At 39.6% G+C, this 20,754-nt stretch overlaps 2 protein-coding genes across 2 annotated transcripts; both read left to right on the forward strand.

The window, feature by feature from the left end:
- Nucleotides 1-5,455: 5,455 nt before the first annotated feature.
- Nucleotides 5,456-9,036, forward strand: LOC112187288 (transcription factor MYBS3). The gene is made up of 3 exons (XM_024326029.2): nucleotides 5,456-5,918; nucleotides 7,556-7,764; nucleotides 8,157-9,036. Exons 1-3 carry the CDS (start codon nucleotides 5,585-5,587, stop codon nucleotides 8,703-8,705), a joined length of 1,092 nt encoding a protein of 363 aa, XP_024181797.1. The 5' UTR covers nucleotides 5,456-5,584; the 3' UTR covers nucleotides 8,706-9,036.
- A 4,567-nt stretch (nucleotides 9,037-13,603) lies between these two features.
- LOC121051289 (protein phosphatase 2C 53-like) lies at nucleotides 13,604-14,056 on the forward strand. Its single transcript, XM_040513490.1, has one exon. It carries the CDS (start codon nucleotides 13,604-13,606, stop codon nucleotides 14,054-14,056), a length of 453 nt encoding a protein of 150 aa, XP_040369424.1.
- Nucleotides 14,057-20,754: the final 6,698 nt, after the last annotated feature.

Below are 20,754 nucleotides of genomic sequence, written 5' to 3' on the forward strand. Positions count from 1 at the left end.
CTTTGTCGACAGATGCTCGGCAGGTGTGCGCGGGGGCTCGGCAAGTGTGTGCGGGGCTGTCGGCAGGGGCAAGCACAGGTGTCGGCAGGTGTTGGCGGGTGCGCGCTGGGCTTCTCGGCAGATGTCTGCAGGTCTCGGCACGAAGCGTGCAGGGCTCTTGGCAGATGCTTGCAGGGCTATCGACAGAGGCTCGGCAGCACTCGGCAGATCTCGGCAGGGGCGTGCAGGGACCCCGGCAGGACTCGGCAGGTGCCTGCAGGGGGCAAGGGCCGGTCCGATTTTTCCGACGGCTGGTTCAGGGGCTTTCTGCCCGGTTCCGCCGCCGGTTTTGGGTTCCTTGAGGCTAGGGCTTCAATATGTGGGGCGGTGGATGTTGGAATTTGAGGGCTATGAAATTAGGGTTTCAGGGTTAGAGTCTCGTGCTGATAACGTGTTTTAGGGAAACGAGAATTGAGAGGAATTTGCTGTGTATTCTCATTGATAATAAGGGTCTCTTTATATAGAGGATTACAATGTATAGAATCTCAATCATATAAGGAAAGTAATCGTACATTGAATAGGAATCTAGATCCTTCTAATTCAACCCTATTACCACTAGGTCAAGTAACCTAGAGTTTAGGCCAAACACAAATAGAGATATCCTTAAACAGTAACATCAATTTTCCAATAATATCATTATTATCAAAACATAAACAATTCAAAATTCAAAAGTTTATTAGATAATTTAGTAATAACAACTAGTAAAATAATGTTTAGAGTAGATAATTAATGTGCAATTAATGCAAGGAAAATATGAGGGAAAATGATTCCCATGGGGTGTGAGAGTATCCATTTTCCCCCTATTTTTCCTTCATGCAGGAAAGTTGTTCATTTCCTTGGGTGTGCCAAACACAGGAAATGGTCAACTTTTCTTTCCCTATCTTTCCATTCCACGAACCAAACAAGGCCTAATTACTCTTCATTTGGATTCCCCTCGATGGTATTATTCCTCATCCATATTTGCCTTGAGGGGATTTCTCATCTCCCAAATTCGTCTTGAGGAGATTTCTCCTCATACAGATTACTTTTTACCTAGATTTGTCTATAGGAGGTTTCTTCTCACCCATATTTGCTTCAAGAGGATTTGGCTGAGGCGAAATCCGCCTTCAGAGGTTTCCTTCGAGGCATTTTTTCTAAACTGGTTAATTTGCCTCTATAAACTATTTTTTAAATTTTACACCACGCATAACCTCCATATTTCATAATGTATGTTTCTCTGTGATTAACTGAGTCATTTTTTAATTTTTTGTTTCTCTCGTCATATTTTATAAATATTTATTCATTTTATCATGATATATTCTAAATGTCTTATATATCGAGGATATTTGACTATATCGGATAAATTTTGCAAAAACTGTGGAACACAAGAAATTTTTTGGGTTCTTGACCGAAAGCACCAAAATAAGCTAAAATTATCTTACTTATCCCGACAATAGATTTTTATTCACACTTACCCAATTTAACTTAAAAAGACAACTTTACCCTCATCCCAATTAAAAAATTACATCATCTCTCTCTCTCTCTCTCTCTCTCTCTCTTTCTCTGCGCCTCCCACCCTCCTTCATCTTTCTAGTTCTCAGTTTCCGAGCGAATTAGCAAAACAAATATCGAAATGGAAAAAGATCTACAACAATCGCTTGATCCCGGCGGGTGACCATATAGACCAATTGATCGGAAATGGATGAAGATGTGCACCAATCGAAAATGGAAGAAGTTTTGTCCATCTTGCACAGTTTCTCTCTCTCTCTCTGCTGCCGCCTTACATCCTACACCGCCTCAGCTCCACCGAGAATGTCGGCAAGTTTCTCAGGGACATCCGCCTCGTGTCACCGAGCGTGGTGGTGTTTGGAGCTTGAGTGACGTCGTTCAGGAGGAATTTCGTGTCCAGCTCGAGTTCGTCAACAACGAGGGGCTGGACGTGGCGGTGCCGAGCTCCTAGATGGTGAGGAAGATCTAGACGTTTCTGTTGAGGCGGAAGATCAGGCCTCGTCTTCTCTCTCTTCTGTGGAGTTGTTGATTTAAAAAAGTTTTTTGGTTTTTTGTTTTGTTCTGGTTTTTTTTTTCTTCGTAAAATAGGGGCAGAAGGCCCAGAAAGAAAGAAAAACCCAAAGAAAAAAAGGGAAAAAATAAGTTTTATCTGTGGGCAATACAAGGCTATTGAGAAGCAATAGAGGTCTGTTAAATCACTTAAATGTCTTTTGGGAGCAATAAACGTCTATTGGGGGTAATAAATGTTTTAAATTGATATAATTTCCTCTCTTTTTACCTTAAATCAAAGTTTTATTTGTACAATTTTACGGAGATTAGTTCATATTCCAGCGACCGAAAGTTTTATTGGGGGGCAATAGACGTCTATTGGGAGGCAATACAGATTTATTCAGGGGGCAATAAACCTCTTCGGCTCCATATGAGATATCCGACAACCTGTTTGGTGACTTCTGGCTAGGTTTAATAAACTTCTATTACCCCTCAATAGACATTTATTGGGGGGCAATAGAAGTTTATTCACCTTCTTTTAGGGGCAATACAAGTTTATTGGAGTAATAGACGTCTATTTGGGAGCAATAAACCTTCCCGACAACTTATGAGATCTCCGAAGACCTCTTTGGGGACCTCCGGTGAGGTTTTCAAAGAAATCCGGTGGGCGGTGGCCGATGACTGGACTCTGGCGAAGTCTCTTATGCTTTCTCTCTCTTCCATTCTCTCTCTCTATAAATAACAAAGGGGTGAGGGTAAAATAGTCTTTGAAAAAAACTTAATGGAATATTAGGGAAGATTTCCTTAGAGTGTTTTGGGTAAAGGGGAATTAAAAAAATTTAACAGGATAAGTGGAATATATGATATATTGACAAAATCTCAAATTTTTTCTTTATGATATGTTGATCACTCCAAAAAGGAATATATCAGGATCAAAGTTCTAAAAAACGCTAGGCGCTAGTCGGGCAGTGATCCGGGGACTAGCACCTAGGGGTCTAGGCGGTTTTTATTTTTTTAAATTTTAAATTATTTTTATGACCTATAATAATATAAAGAAAAATATTTAAAGTCTACAAATTAATTATAAATATAAAAATAGTTAAAATATAGAATAAATTAGGATTTAGGGCCGCCTAGTCCGCGCCTAGCACCACCTAGCACAGCCCAAGTGCCTAGCCCGCCTAGTCCCCGCCTGGCCCGTCTGGGCGGACTCCTAGTACCCCAATGCCTAGGCCAAAATCTGATCAGTTCCCCTTAGACCCTTTTTTAGAACATATATATCGAGATTTCACAGATATTTCATTCCTTGAGGACTACTACTGCTACAGTACTAGTGTATAACTAGAAGCTGCGTTTCAATTCACGTGCAACAACAGTGTCTAGACCTATTTGCGAACCTTTATGTGTATGGGGTGAAAAGAACTGCCACCAAAAAACAGATCCAATAGCATTTGTTTTCATCCTTCCACTAAAAAACTCGACCACGACGACGGGCATTAAGCCCAACACGTCCTACCAGATTATTGTGAGATCTTATTGCAAACCAGAACCAGAAAAACATAATAAAATTAAACAAAAAACAGAAAGTTAGAGGGACATGAGCCCACCAGCCTAGGCCCAATAAATTCCATTAATGGCTTCCACCTAATATTCTCCTTCCAAAATGAAACTCTTGACCGCTAATTTCAAATCCTAATGCCCTCAATCACATTAATAGTTCTATCCGATTCCAAAAGTCAGGCTCAGAAATTCCTGGAAGTTCGTCTCCACCAGACACCAGGATAACTTACTCAACCCGCAACTTGATTCCTTTTCTCCCTTCTAGTCATCTTCATGCGGTAAGGATCAAAAAGGAAGACTCGATGTGTTATCTTGTGTGACGAAATCGAAACATTTAGTCTTGCAAAGCTTGACTTTGCTTCGTTTTGTCTCCAGCCAGCCGTGTTTTCTTTATGGTTGAAAGTCTCCGTGTATGAATTTTAAAACACATTATCCTATGCTATCATCACGTGTCCGTACAAATGACTTCTAGTCTTTGTCTAAAGATAATATTCTTAACTTACGACCACAAAATCAAATCTATGAACGTAATCTGTGAATAAAACTTGTTCCGTGTGACGAATGATTAAGAAAATATCATATAGTGGCCCATATAATTCATAGTCTTGTAATCGTAACATACGACTACAAAATCAAACTTATGAACGTGATCTGCGAATGAAATTTGTTCCGTGTGATGAACGATAAAAAATAATAATAATATAGCAGTCCAAATAATTGATAGTCTTGTACTCTTAACTTACTACTACAAATCAAACCTATGAACATAATCTGTAAATAAAATTTATTCCGTGTGATGGATGATATCATATGGATGATCAATAAAATATCATACAGCGGCCCAAATAATTGGTAGGTTTGTACTCTTAATTTAATACTCAAATGTTAGGTTTTAGTCTCTAGGTAGAGCTCTAATAAAAATTTTAAAATTATGATTTTCAAATCAGCGGTTAGATGACTTGCATGTTTTAAAAAAATTGTTTCAACTAAAATTTCAAATATTTATGTACTTATTAATTTGAAACTCCTCGCTTCTAGAGACTTCATTTTAAAGTCATTGCTAGAAATTCTCTGTAAGTCTCTAATATTAAGTTTAATGACGAGTGTCTATAAATTCCTAGATATCAGATGAGTAGGTGAAAAGAACAGGAAATTTTGGCCCTTTTACTGTCCCACTTCACATTTTCTATCACCTCATGTTGTGTGAATCATTTGGTATGTAAATTTGATCATTTTTTAAGTGGAACTGAATTAGACTCAAAGTTAAGAACAAAATATTTATCACGCCGATCGACACGTCTGGTTAGTGAAATGGACATAATGGATACAACTCATACAAGTTGACATATTTAGCCAAAATCAAGATGTAAAATAAGGTAAAAACATTAAATTATAAAAACTAATATCTCATTTCATATTTAACCCCATTCATTCACTCTTACATAAATGCAATATTCAATGGGGAAAAATTCTCTATTTACTAAAATTAGATTATGAATTAGAATTCTGGTCAGAAAACAACTCATTCATAGATAATCAAATAATCAATCTTCCTTATCCATCACTATCTTTAATATTTCCAAAAGGATATTCCAAATAACAATTTGAACACTCAATCCAAAAACACCCACACATTTTCTCACCAAAAAAATGAGAGAAACAAATTCCACCCCAAAATTGCGAAAGCCAACACCAACCAAGATCCAGGAAAGAGACCCCTCGAGAGGAAAAAAAAAAACGTTATCCCAAGACGAGGACAAAACCGTCATCTCACTGCCACAACACAGGCCCCACAACACCCACCGCGTCTTCCTCGTCCTCCACTTCAACTCCAAAACCCTCCGCTCTCCCCATTTTACCCCTCCCCTCCCCATATAAAAAACACAGAACGCTCTCTCGTCCCCGGAAAGCAGAAAACACAATCTCCGGATTCTCCTTCTCCCTTCTCTTCTGTGATCAACGAGTCGCGATCACTTTGACTCGGTGCCGCCGAGTCACTTCTCCCGCGATGACTCGGCGCTGCTCCCACTGCAGCAACAACGGCCACAACTCCCGCACGTGCCCCTCGCGTGGCGGAGGTGGTGGCTCCTCCTCCTGCTCTTCCGGAGGTGCCGGCGGCGGCGGCGTGAAGCTCTTCGGCGTTAGGCTGACGGATGGCTCCTTCATTAAGAAGAGCGCTAGCATGGGCAATTTGTCCACTATGGCCTCGCACTACCAATCCTCGTCTCCCAACCCGGACTCTCCTCCTGGCTACGACCCGGTTCATGTCCGCGACGGTTACTTGTCGGACGACCCGGCCCATGCCTCCTCCTCCAGCAATCGCCGTGGAGATCGTAAAAAAGGTTTTTTTTTTTCGAACTTAATTGAACTTAAGGAGTTTCATTTTGCTCTGTTTCTTAATTAGATGGGGTTTTGATTGAAATATAAGACAAAGTAATCATTTTTTAACAACTGTTTTGGATTAAAAATGCTGTGGTTACATATTCTGTTCATGTTCTGTTTTTTATTTAATTGAAAACCTTCTCATTCTGTTCATCAAATTTGCTTCTGTGTGTCTCGATTCTTTGTTTCTCATATGTATTAGCATACTTGTCATTGTACTTGTCTTTTAGTTAGAATGAAATGACGCATTTTAGTTAGATTGAAAGTCATATTCGTGATGATCCCACATTATAGAAGAAAGTCGGAGCTCGTCGGGTATCTGTGTTTCATCTACATTATGATCCCACATTCAGGTCTTTGTTGGTATGCATTTGCTACCCGTAGTTAACTTTTAGAATATAATCTCCGGTGGTCACTGATAATTCTTTGTTTTATATCTGGTTTGGTGTAAGGCAGTTTACGCATTGCATTGAAACTTAAGACTTAAATGATCTTTTTCACAACCATCAGGGATGGTTGTATCTTCTATGCCTACATAAGCTAAAACATATTCTCAATTGAGGATTAGATGACCCACATGCTAGACCAAAGGCAGCATTTTCAGAGAAGAATCTGGCTACTTATACCTAGAAGCATTGAAGTAATAGACTTTTAAGTCTTTAAACAGTGATAGAAGTCAAATGCAAAATGTTACGATAGCATATTGGAAAGTTGCTAAGCTTTTTTATCATCATTGATGAGTCAAGGTACAAAGTGGATTGCACAGAATATTATACCATCTGTCACTCAATATAATTTAGTGTAACTAGAGTTGCCAGTGGTTCATTTCTACAATTAGGTATGCGTTAGAAGTCTGCATCTAAGCGTTTTTCTGCATGATTGGCTGTATAGAGTGGAGAGTCTGCTAACTATGTTTTTGGTTGACACTATTTAGTGGTTCAAGCTTACCTGGTCCAGTTCACTTGTATTGTGCTTTATCTGAGAATATGAAATTCTTTTGATCATATTCTGTACGAAGCAGAGAAGTGAAACTTATAGCTTAAAGTATGTCAGTTTGCACCTTTAGGAATTGGTTTTGCATTAGTTTTATGATAATGTATTGGTATTGGATTCATTTGGCAAACATGGTTTGGATCAGGGTTATAGAGCAAAATTGGAGGCAACTTTTTGCCCCATGCTCTGCTCTACTTGAGGTGATTTCTCCTGGAAATATTCTGTTTAAATATTACATATATGATCTTGGCTTTCAATCTCTGAAAGCCAAGATCATTTAGATTAGTTTGCTTTTTCAAGAAAATGGCTCAACCCAGGCTGAATCCAAAACAAGGATTGTTCTTGTGGTGTGGTTCCCAGTTCATTAAGTCTGTAACTCACTTATGCAGATTATTTCTGTTATCTTAGCGGAGCTTGAGTTGACAGATGGGTTGCTGGTTTAAAATAATTGTAAATTCTATTTCATGCAGCTTGTGGGATGTGATAGAATAATAGATTATAAAAACGCAACTAGGTTTTTTTTTTCTTGCTTTTTTATAATTCACCCAATTTAGGTGTTCTTATTTGTAGGCTTTTACTTATCTGTATTGGCTTTGGTTCTCAGGAGTTCCATGGACAGAAGAGGAGCATCGAATGTTCCTAATTGGTCTTCAAAAATTGGGGAAAGGAGACTGGCGTGGGATAGCGCGAAATTATGTAACGACTAGGACTCCTACTCAGGTGGCAAGCCATGCCCAGAAGTATTTTATCCGGCAGAGTAATTCTACCAGAAGAAAGAGACGCTCCAGTCTCTTTGACATGGCCCCTGACATGGTTTGTCCTTCTTTTATGTTTGTTTCCCCCCAGTATATTCCACACAACTGCAAGCACACAATCAGACACATGCTGCTATTTACTTATACTTGCCTATCTAAAACCAAAGTATTTCTGAAAATATAAAAGGCACCTAATTTTTATATGACACCTTCCTCATCTTGTGTGTGTGTGTGTGTGTGGCAATAAAGTGATGCAGATTAGCTATTATTCAGATGTGTGTCATCTCTTCAGAGCCCATCTGATTATCCCTTATTACTTTCTTCAAAAGAATGATGTCTTACGTCGTGATATGAAAGATTAAGATAATGAGTATTTAAAACTTTATGTTAGTCTTTGCCAAAAAATAAATAAATCTCTGTTGACTAGCTAATCTGGTATCTATTTGCCAGGCCATGGATCCACCTCACATGCCAGAAGAACAAGCTTTGCTGCCTTCTTGTCAGGAGGAAAGAGAATCTGAAGATTCAAAACCTTCATTAAATCTTTCCCTTGGTTCAGAATGCAGCAGACCTATGGAAAGCACACAAGAAGAAAAAGTGATTATAGAACCCGATAATCAGCCGGTAATGGGATTGAATGGGTACCCGAATGGTTACCCGCCAGTTATTCCCGGCTTCATCCCAGCGTATTTGCCTTATCCTTATCCTGTATGGCCAAGTGCAGGTCCTCTGATAATAGAAAACGGAGGCGAGGCTTCTCATTATCCGCAGGTCTTAAAGCCGGTTCCTATGCTTCCCAAGGAACCTGTCAACGTTGATGCTTTAGTAGGTATGTCTCAGCTCAGTCTAGTAGAGGCCGAGAGTCTCCAAAGCAATCCTTCCCCGCTCTCCCTGACATCATTAGGAGAGCCGTCAAGGCAGTCGGCATTTCACCCAAATGCTCCGGCCAGTGAACCAGACTTAAGCAAGGGCAAGACCAGTGCCATCCAAGCAGTCTGAATCTGAACTAGGGGAAATGAAGCAGCATCTCTCTTTTTGTACAATCATATGGGTTCTCTAAGGCATGTTGTTCTGTTATTATTTTTTCATGGTCCCAAATAATTATAAATAACATAGGGTAGGTATTTTTCTAACTGTAAACAACTAGCAGTTATTGTTATCGAATCAACTTGGTAGTAAAGTGCATGTTGGCTTGTGTAGATTAACTATGAATAATTGTGTAGTAGTCCACTGAGGGAAAGTAAAACCACACATGAGGTGTCACTTAAACTCTTTTAGATAGCATGAGCAATATGTTTTCAACAAGTAGCAGTTTAACTTTAGATATGTATGTTAATTGTTTAGACCTTCATGGTTATTGTATGTCAACATATGTTATATATGTCTTATTCACCACTATGAGGACTTGTGTTATCAGTTTGACAATTCAGGTAGTAGATTGGAAAAGGTCATCATTAAGATAAATAATGTTTTAGGTTATTGCTCGAGTAAGAGAACAAGGTTTTTCAGTTTTCTTTTCTGCTGGTTCCAAAGATTTAGGAAATCACGTGTTTTGCCCTATTTGCTAAAATTGTTTGGAAATATGTTATATTGGTATTGTTTGCTCCAAACCGGTGTGATATGACCGATATTCGTAGAAATTGTATCTGGAAGGCAACACTGGACAACCAATTCCGTACCAGGAATACCGGGTAGCCACGGTACTCTGTACTCCGTGGCCACAATCAGGTAGGAGTAAATAGACTACTTGGTCATTACATCTGTACAAATAACCAGCGAACAAGGCCAACCCAAAGATTTGTATAGTGCCAATATACAATACAATCTAGAACAAAAATAGTCTACCATTTAGACTTATGTTGTCCCCAAGTCGATCAATATGAGTTGGTGTCATCTAAGTCGGCCAGTGGTGGCGAAACTGAAGTCTCTCTGTATATGGAAAGTGATCTGGATCCTCACCATTTGCTCCAATAACATTCCTAAATGCCCTTTCCTTCGGATTATATAATGCCCAGCTGTAACGGTGTAATGTTGTAGCGACCAATAATTCACCATTCTCTAAAATGTACACAGGCTTGGTGTCCTCAACTAGCTCTCAAACAGTACCAGATTTCTTGACCCCATATTCCTTCGTCATAAGTTCATAACCATTACGCTCGGAGAATATGTAGAGAGACAATTTCTAAGAGTTAAAACTTCATTGTGGGCATAGGGCAATTGCTTAAACTCCCGAAACTCATTCTTAGCTAACACTCCCAACATAGTTGATGTTATCATAGGGCCTCCATGAAACACTTTTTAGTGAAAAGACCATGAATGTAACTTCATAGGAAGACTAAAAGATCCAACATGAATTTAACCATACATTTATTTCCAGTGCATTAACTTAATCATACATTTATTCTCAATGCAGACACTTAACTATACATCAATTTTCTATACATAAGTTATCACCGTAAATGCACAGACTATTAATACCATTCATTAGACATACAAAATATCTCCACCAAGTGGTGCCTACCTAATATTTGAACTTTTATAAATCTTTCTGCAGATGATCGGGTGCAATTTAAAATGCATCTGTAATTTAATCTTTACAGCTTTGTTTTACCAGGTCAATAAAGGAAGAAAACAAGTATTTCTAGGATCCATAATTACAATCTTAAAAGGATAAGATGGAAACATTTGACAAAAGTGAGGAAACATTTCCTCCCTCTTAAATAAATGGTACATTATTCTTTATGTTTTTGCTATATTATAGCCTTCCTGGAGCACAAACTCTGAAAGTAGAAACATGCGTCGTCGTCGTCCTCTCTTCTAGAGGACTATCATTCTTTCGTAACATAAACGCACTTGTTGCAGGTCTGTCCGGGCATATTCTTTAACATAAACGCAGTTGGCCTTTTTCCAAATCCCCTCTCGATGGTGGACATCACATCATCAAAGGAGCTCAGAACATTTGGTAAAACCGATCCATCAAGCACTGGGTGCACGTTAGTGTCTGACCATAACTTTTTTTTTTTTTTTTTTTTGAAAAAAGCGCTAGGATTATGAATTTTAAGGATGGTGCAGGTTCCATGTTTATTGTACTCATGATCCCAAATTTTTTTTTTGACCCGCTTCCATAACACTTCCAATTGCTTTCTAGAATGGTTTTAAATGCTTCATCGAACTAATTAGAAGAAGAACTAGTTAGGAACTTAGGAATGCCTAATCACAAAATGAAACAAATGAGAGAAAGAAAAGCTTTGTTTTAAGTCATTGCAGATAGTGCTTTACCGGGGCACCAAATCTCGCCGGGATCCTCCTATCGTTAAGCTGACCTTCTCAACGCCATTCGACAAGCAATTGGCGGATACACTCCTTTGATTATGTGCAAGCACGATCCGGCAAAGAAAACTTGGATTCTGTACGAAGTGATCATTTGTTTTGATCCCTTGAGGAACAACGTCATCGGTTGTGTCAGAAGGTCGAGATTGAGTGGCTCTCGCACTAACACCGGACTTTGACTATCCTTTTTAATAAGACACAGAATCCTTGTAATAAGACAGTAGTAATATATAAATGCAATATTACAGCCTATTTCCCTATGATGGCCGTAATATATATTTGTGGCCGTGATGGCCGCCATCGGATTAATCCGGTGGGTTTTCTTTCAGGCACGGCAACGTCAAGTTGTCGAAAGCCTCTGGAAGCACGTGGATGAATCCGGTGGCCAATATGACGCTTGATGATGAAGAAGGTATTCTTCTCCGGTTGCAAAGCCTGTCTTCCCCAGAATTGGGATACAAACGTTAATACTTAAATCTACTATTTATGAGGATTAGAGTTTGATGAGTAGCGTTTTCTGGCCATAGGTCATCAATAGTGAACTTATCGATCCTCAGTTGCCTGTGGGTTTCTAAAGCTAATAGGAGAAACTGATAGGGACGGTGATTATTGAAGGAAGAGTAATGAGAGAAGATAAGAGAAACGAAAAAACGTTACAATTCCAACACACACAGAAGCTGTATAGAGAGAGAGTTGATGGAGAACAAGATATGGAAAGAAACGAGACTGAAGAACAAGAATGAGGAGCTGGGCTGGGAGTAAATCTATCTCTTACTATCATATATATATATATATAGTGGATGTATAGGAACTTAAAGTTTGTAATTGCATGGCTCTTCTACTTTTACGTGGTAGTTCATTCACGCAAAAGTTTTGGACTAAAGTAGGTTATTCACGTACATATATATGCATACCGACTGCACAACTTTGTGGGACGTCTATAAGACCGGGGAAAGGAATGTACGTTTACCTTCAACAATTTCCTACCCAACAAAGGAAACTTTTATAACACAAGCCCTATTATTTCATCTCTATTCCCAGCCTTCATCTTCTCCATTAATTCCAATTAGAACACAGAGAAATCCACGGTCTTGTTTTCTTCATCGATCTCTTCCAACTTCCATAAGAAGACCCAGATAGTTAATATTAAATAAAGATAGATTTTCAAAAATCAAATTTAACTCAAATCTAATATTGTTGGAGAACGAAGGGAAAGAAAATAAGAAATAGGATTTTGATTTCCTACTTAATTAGTTCTTCTCTTGAGACTAAATGCTTATTAATTATTTTGTTTTCACTTTTTCTTTTGTAGTCCAAATTATTATACTGTGGTCAAAAATGGAATTGGGGAACTGAAAGTTGAAGACATGCATGTTGGTGAAAATTGAAACTGGCGCCTGGGGGTTCAATTCGATCACCTTGAATATGAATTCACAAAGATAGTTCTCTTTTGCAATTTTTGGGTTATCATAGCTAAAGAAGAAAAACTGAAAAGCAGATTAACGATTCATCTCATGATGCATCCTTCTTCGATCATCTAATTTTGGCAAACAACAAAATGACGCGAATGCCGGGTCCGGAATGCATGTTTCTCATAGTCTTCGCGTGCAAGATTGATTTGAAGATCGTAAAGTGGAGGTTCCATCTGAAATATCTGAATCCATGACAAAGAGCATATATATATATATATATATATTCATACTTGCCAAACTAAAGGATTTGGGGCACTAAGACGAAGGATTAGGTCGAAGAGAAAAGGTCCAGGACCATGTAATAATTCCCCGCACGTAATACGTTATAATTCTTAAACCATAAACCCTAATCGCATAGTACACTTGTCAACACTTTCCTATTTCAAGATGTATGGACATGATATTATAATTTTTATAGATAATAAAATACAGAAGATATTTTCAGTCTTGGAGAAAGAGAAGTAATACCTTTCAAAAAAAAAGAAAGAAAGAGAAGTAAGAAGAACATAGAACCTACAAGAATATTATAAAGTGAAGAAAAGGTGCATCCAAATGTTTAAACATGGGGAGTATGAAAAATCACCATATTTAAATATTATCACAAAGTCCTAAGAAAAGCTCCAGAGATTTTTTTTTATAATTTTTTAAATTATTATTATTTTTTTATAAGAAGAAACGCTTCAGAGAGATAACACGTTTCTTAATACTTAGCTTTGTCATCGGTCTTCCTTCTTTTCTGTTCACATTTACTCCTAAGTGGTAATAAAGTGAATAGAAAATCACCAAAGTGTCGTCCATGGCGTCCATGCACATAATATTGCAACGAGTCTAAAGAAGCTTAAGTCATCCCCAGAGACCATGCAACGTAGAGAAGAGACGCTTGCCATCAACCCGCCTTCCACGCGTTGCTCAAACTCCAAATTTTCAAACCGTCTCTCTTCTTTTCTACCATCTCTGAGACTCTGACTTCCCTCATTTCCTCACAAACACCTAAACTCACGCACTCACTCGATCTCTCTCCTCTTTACCTTTCGTTAACCCTCTTCGTCATCAATGGCACCAATCACCAACGACAACTCCACCGCTATGCCGACAATGACGGACTCCGGCAACACCACCACCACCAACCTCTCTCCAACCCCAACACCATTCGAAACTCTCATCCCCAATGCCGAGATTCCCGAAAGCTCATCATCTGCAGCTGCTTCACCAAAGAGTGAAGGTGCAAGCACTGAACCAGAACCCAAAGCCGTCGCGGCGGCCACTGAGTCCTCTGAAAGCAGCGGCGGCAGAAGCAATGGCGGCGAGGTGGTTTTTGTGGGGAGGAAGAACAGGGCCGTGTCGTGGGGTTACAGCTTGAACATAGGAAGGAGACGAGAAATGGAAGACACCCTTACCATTGTTCCTTCTTTTATGCAAATTCCCTGCGCTTCTGTTGGCGGGTGTACAGCGCCGGAGTGTAGGTACGTCACGGAGGAATCGTCGGTTCACTACTTCGGTTTGTATGATGGCCACGGCGGCTCTGAGGTAATAATCAGTTATTATTAATCAATGACCTAACAAATCACCATCATCATCATGCATGTCTCGTAATTTAATTGTCATACGCATGCCTTGAGTAAAAGAACTTGTGTGCTTATTACACTGTTATATATGTACTCATGTATGAACCATTTTCTTTTTTGGTATCGCATTTTTCATTAATTTACAACAGAGATCATAGTTATAAATTTTGAAATTCAATCTAGTAATCGGGTGTATATTTCTTTGTTTCTCATTTGATTATTGATGTGTTTTGGAAGTGAGTTTATGAGAATTTGTACACTACCCAAATAGTTCAACATGATGGAACCATCCTCTCTATCATCCCATTGCTTCTTAATTTCTTTTCTGTCGCAGAGAAAGTAACATTCCTCTTCTTCCCATATTTTCATTTAAAGACAAAACTCTTCTAATTACTTGCTGAAGGATGTCGACATAATGTGTGCTTCTACAAACTAGGGTTAGAGTTGTAATAGGAAAGTGCTCTAGGTATTCAATTGTATTCAGATTCTATTACCTTTTGGGTACCTTGTAACTCCCTATTTAAAGGGCTCATATTATCAATAATATACACAATTACAATTCTCCTACAACACGTTATCAGCACGAGCCCTAACCCTAGCCTAAAAGAAAAAAAAAACCTAAAATCCCTACTCACCAAAAACTGCCGCAACCCTGCAGCTTGCACACCATACGCACCAGCCTACCGCTCCTGCTGCACCCTGCAACCTCCATACCAGCCCACACTGCACACCTGCGCACCCGCGTGCCTACTGCCCCCGCAACCTCGGCGTGACATCTGCAGCCCTGCAGCCTGCCCCTCGCTACTGCCAGTCGCACCCTGCTCGCTGCTGCTCTCTGCCGAAGACTGCTGCTGCTGCTGCCTATTGCTGCCCCTGCAACGGGCCTACCAGCCTACCACAACCAGGATTGCAAACCGGTTGCAATCCTAGCTTAGGATCGAACAGCCACTGCAATCCTAGCGTAGGATCGAACAGCCACTGCAATCCTTGCTTAGGATCGAACAGCCACTGCAATCCTAGCTTAGGATCGAATAGCCACTGCAATCCTAGCTGAGGATTGAAGCGTTACCACCGCTGCAAGCCTTGCTTCATCATCTCCTCAATTAGCTTCGCTCCATCACGCCTGCATCAACATGCGCGTGACTCAAACTCCGAATCAACAAGTAAGTTTTTGAGATTAAAGTTCCTGCTTTCTTGTCTTTTAAATTCCCTTATTTTGATGCAGGATTTGTATAATACGAACATGGTTCGATTATTTAAATAAGCGGAATTGTGGGGATTCACGCTTTACGAACTAAGAGCGTTCGTGAGCATAAAAATATTACGGACTAAGAGCGTTCGTAAGCTACGGACTAAGAGCATCCGTGAGCATGAGAATTTGACCATATCAACATCATTGTTTCGGTCCAATCCAAATATTCTTGGAAATCGGTTTTTTGGTAGCATTAAGGCTCGTAAACCTTATATTAGTTGTCGTGGAAGTTTTTACTCTGAAACTAATCTATTCTCCTTCATCTTTGAATGTAGAATGTAAACGTGCAAAAACCCGACTTCACTAAACAAGATTCAAATGACATTTAATTTGTTATCACCGATGGGTGAATAACGTCAAGAATCACCTCACTACTAATGAGATTCTGTGGAGTAGAGCTCACAAAATATGAATTAATTGAGAAATCCTCTCAACCTTCCCCGTCTCAGCACTATTGGTTGCAAAGCAATATAGGCTTATGTGCAATGTTAGATGGATTACGAGGTTTCATCAACTTATGTCAGTTACTGAGTAAGTTGACAACATACTCGTGAAAAACCATAATTCAAAGGCCCGTTGGAACTAAGAGCGTTCACGAGGCGAACTATAATAATGCACCGAAAGAAGGGCGCAAGGAGCGGAACCCTAAAAGTTAGGGGACAACAAAATGGACGTGTGGGTCCATACAACCGCCCTACAAAGGAAGGAAAACCGCTAGATACGCAGACACGTGGCAACTTTGGCCAACGTGGGAGAGGCAAAACCGGCCCTGCCGGTAGTGGTGGTACCGCCACCAACATCCCTAGAAGATGTCCAAATGCACAAGGTACATCTCAATTAATGGGTGAGGTAATGCTATAGATGTGGATCTTCAAAGCATTGGTTTAAGCACTAAAATGCGACTGAAAAAACAAAAGTTGTACAATACAAGGTGTATAAAAGATATGAGAGAGCATGAGGCTCCTCTCGCAGCTGAAGGAGATGATGGAGATGACAATAACGTCAATCTCATCATTACGGACTTCAAATCTGGCGAGGAAAATAACAATGTTGATGCCGCAGATTTTGATTAAATAGTCTTTCATTTTTCAAGAATCATGTAATGGCAATTGTGCCTTAATGAATAGATGACATTTGGTTTTAACTCTTTCTCACTGGGCGTACTCAATTAAATATGATGTCTAGGAAACTAAGTTGAGATTAGTGGTACTTAAGCGAGCCTCGCTCCACCGACCTCTCCTCTTACTTTCCTGGTCATATTTAATTGGAATTACCAAAAGGATTGAGTGACTACAATTTGTCTACATTTCATTTTATTTGGATTAGATTTGATCAAGAAACTTTGATGTAATCATTGGCTATTAATAAAGTGTCAATTCTTTTACTTAATGTCTTGGACATACCTTAATTCGAACTTTATTATATAAGAGCCAATGGTTTTCATGTGGAAACACATTATGAGAATGGACAAAGTTCCTTTGCATCACCTCTAATGACTACGGACATAAATGAGTATTAGAGAAACTTATGTGTCGCTATTGTGGGTTGTATCCAACCACTATTCGAGTTATTGAATCCAACCATGTCATGAGAGACGACTTATGGGATTCTGACACATATAGGTTGTGGCATGATGATCCGTGTATTAAAGACTTTACACGGACATCCATTTTCAGAACGAAGAAAAGTAAGAACCAAGAATAGGTTCGAGGAGCTACACATGCGCCTCATGGAGCCATGATTGTGAAAAGACAGGCCACACATGGCCGGCGCCGCCTACTCTTGCGGCAAATACATGGCATTGACGCCATAAACCCTTATTCAACTCATCTCCCTACTTCTCAAGTCCATTGTGACATTGTGGCTTAACCAAAACCTTCATTGGTTGATTATAAGGCCCATACTTCGTTCTGCAAAGCCTGTTATTTAGGATTGAGACTCTATGCAAAGGAGATTGTGGAAATAATTCCATTCTCATAAAGAATCTAAGGGAATTCAGTGGATTTCATCAACCAACTTGCGGACCGTATAGATGTTTTATGGTGTTGGTTGATACGCAAACACTCTGGTCACGTGTTGTGCCATTATCCACTCATAATGCTGCTTATACTACACTCCTAGCACATAACATATGGCTACGGGATCACTACCAAGATCATCCCATTCAGTCAATTTGACTTGATAATGCTAGAGAGTTTACATCGAAAATTTTCGATGACTATTGCATATCATTGGGTATTGATATTAAGTATCATATTCCCATATACACACCTAATTGGTCTGGCGGAAAAGCCACCATTAAAAGACTACGATGGTAGCCCAGACTTTGGTAATGCACACCAATATTTCCGCTTGGGTTATGCAATATCACATGCAACTATGCTCATTTGTCTACGACTCATAGCATCAACTCAACTTTTATTTGCGTTACAGCTAGTGACTGGGTTCGAGTCTAAATATCTCGTACTTATGCATATTTGAGTGCTCGGTTTATGTACCAATTGCGCTGCCACAACGCATCAACATGAGTCATTGCAATGAATGCATATATATATATATATATATATATATTTGTGTTGGCCATAGGCCTCCAACTATAAGTCCGCTACGTAAAACCCTTGACAGGCGATCTCTATTTCGCTGGATTTGCGAATTGTCACTTTGATGAGACAGTCTTCCCGTCGTTAGGGGGAGATTAGAACGTCAATGTTCAATAGGAACGACAGGAATTATCGTGGTCTGTCCCCACTATATCTCATCTTGATCCCCTAAAAGTGACGAGATCACATATACCTGCTGCAAACATGCCTGCAAGGATTGATGTCCCCACAAGAGGACATGGTGCCACCCAGAGAAGATGGGTACAGCAACACCACCATGGATGGTGGTATGGTGACGCCACAAAGGTGGCATAATGGCGTCATAGGCCATGGGTTCCGCTAGAGAGAGTAGGAGACCCATAAGTTCGATGGATTCTCGCCCTAAGAAGAGAGCGAGTTTGGCACAACTTGATCCATTGATCATTGATACTCAAAATCCGTCTCATGAGAATATTTTGGATTGTGGTTATGTCTAAGAGACATTGTTAGGGGACGCCTCAATGTTAGAACCAATTCCTGATAATATAGAGATCTCTACGAACAACACTAGTGTACATGAGGAAGTGGAATTGTTGAGACCAATGACATCGAACCTTACTCCGTTGAAGAATGCCAACGTAGAGAAAATTGGCCTAAATGGAAAGGTGCGATCTAGGTTGAATTGGATTCACTAACGAAGAGGAAGGATTTCGGGTCTGAGATGCCAACACCTCTTAACATAAAACCTATTGACATTAATAGGTATTCATTAGATAGAGTAATGAGAAAAAGAGATGGTAATCTCGCCTTATGGCGCAAGGTTTCTCGCAACGCCCTGGAATCAACTACGAGAAGACATATTCTCTCGTAATGGATGTCATTGCACTCCACTACCTTGTCAGTTTGGTAGTTTCCAAATAACTGAACATGCAACTTACGAATGTGGTCACTACGTATCTCTATGGGGATCTAGATACGGAATATAATGAAGGTTCTTATGGACTTCATTTACCCAAGCCAAGTGGCTCTAGACCACGAAGCGTATTTGCAACGGGGTTGAAATGCATGCTCACTAAAATGACTACTTGATTGGGAAGGGATATGATGAACTATGCCCACGCGTTTCCATGACAAGTTCCGGATTTGCAATTGTCGCGGTTTATGTTGATAAACATAATTGGAACCCTTGAGAGTTAAGTGAAACCGCTGAACACCTGAAACCCGAGTTTGAGAGGAAGGACCTTGGGAGAACACGGTTTTGTCTAGATTCAGAACTTGTATACCGTGTCAATAGATGCTTCGGCATTTTGATAAAGTCAAAAATTCACTCCCATGGTCGTCTGTAGTCTTGGCCCTAAAAGGGATCCGTTTCGTCCCAGGGATGATGACGAAGACGTGTTAATAGCAGAAGTGCTTACTTATGTACAATAGGCGCATTATTGTACTAAGCACAATACAAGACCGGACACCTCAATTGTTATGAACTTGTTGGCTAGATATAGCCCTACGCCAACGCAACACCATTAGATTGGTATAAAGACAATCTTTCGATATTTGAGAGGTACGATTGATATGAGTTTGTTCTATCCCTACAGAGAGAGGCAAAATGCCACCTTCCGTGCTCCTCCTCCCCTCCATCAAAATGACAACAAGCACTTCTAAATATTGAAGTGAACCAGATCCGATAAGAGGATAATGTAGCAGACTTATTTACTAAGTCGTTACCTAAATCCACCTTCGAGAAACATGTGAAGAGCATCAGATTGAGAAAGTTATCCGAACTCCCATGATTGTAGCAATCAGGGGGAGATATTGACATCAGGGGGAGGCATGATGTCTACATGTTCGATCTCGAAGAGTGAAGGACGTGTTGTGCTCTTTTTGTCCTTCGACCAGTGTTATTTTTGTCCCACAGGGTTTTTGTTACATGGCAAGGTTTTTAACGAGGCAACAATCAAAGCGTCATCACCAAGTTTGCGCGGCATAAGGGGGAGTGTTGAAGGATGTCGACATAATGTGTGCCTCTACAAACTAGGGTTAGAGTTGTAATGGAAAGTATTCTAGGTATTCAATTGTATTTGGATTCTATTACCTTTTGGGTACCTTGTAACTCCCTATTTAAAGGGCTCCTATTATCAATAATATACACAATTACAATTCTCCTACAACATTACTCGAATTATTTAAAACTCTTCTAATCACTCTTCTGTCGCAGAGTGATATGGACTATCTTGTCCTGCCCTGAATTTGGTGCTACATTTAGTGAACTGAGCCCACGTGTGTTGCTGTTCTGGGACCACAAGTATTAGGTGTCTTCTCGGTGAAGACACATCTGGGGAAATCTTTTGACAATTTTATGTGGCGTCACGTACGCTCACGCCTCAGTCACTTGTACGCACGTGCTACTAGCCTACTACTAACAATATATATATGTGTGTGTGTGTGTGTGTGTGTGTGTGTATACTGTGTGATATTCATAATTATTATTTTTGGTTTACGAGTGATATTCACCCAAAAGGATAATTTACATACCAAGTCATCTTCCACCTAGTTACGGGGACACCAAGATTGATCGTGTTACTTTTGAAAAATCAAATGAAGTGTCTGATCTAGAAATTTATTATGAATTAATTCACAAATTGTTTTTTTTCTATCATTATTTAACGGCAATATATATGATGATTAAATTTCACACATAGATGGAGCTTAGATTTTGAGTATTAGTTTAAAATACTAATGATAATCGCAACAATAATTTATGCGAGATTAACATGATGGTTCATGAACACGACTTGTGTGAAAGAAATTGCAGATTCGAATTTTGAGTATTAGTTGTGTCAATTGTGAGGG

Source organism: Rosa chinensis, chromosome 2, assembly GCF_002994745.2.
Source record: "Rosa chinensis cultivar Old Blush chromosome 2, RchiOBHm-V2, whole genome shotgun sequence".
NCBI lineage: Eukaryota > Viridiplantae > Streptophyta > Magnoliopsida > Rosales > Rosaceae > Rosa > Rosa chinensis.

Coding starts and splice junctions, on each gene's coding strand:
- LOC121051289 (XM_040513490.1), top strand. CDS start 13,604: ATGACGGACTCCGGCAACACCACCACCACCAACCTCTCTCCAACCCCA.
- LOC112187288 (XM_024326029.2), top strand. CDS start 5,585: ATGACTCGGCGCTGCTCCCACTGCAGCAACAACGGCCACAACTCCCGC. Junction 5,919..7,555: donor CCGTGGAGATCGTAAAAAAG/GTTTTTTTTTTT, acceptor TTTGGTTCTCAG/GAGTTCCATGGACAGAAGAG. Junction 7,765..8,156: donor TTGACATGGCCCCTGACATG/GTTTGTCCTTCT, acceptor TCTATTTGCCAG/GCCATGGATCCACCTCACAT.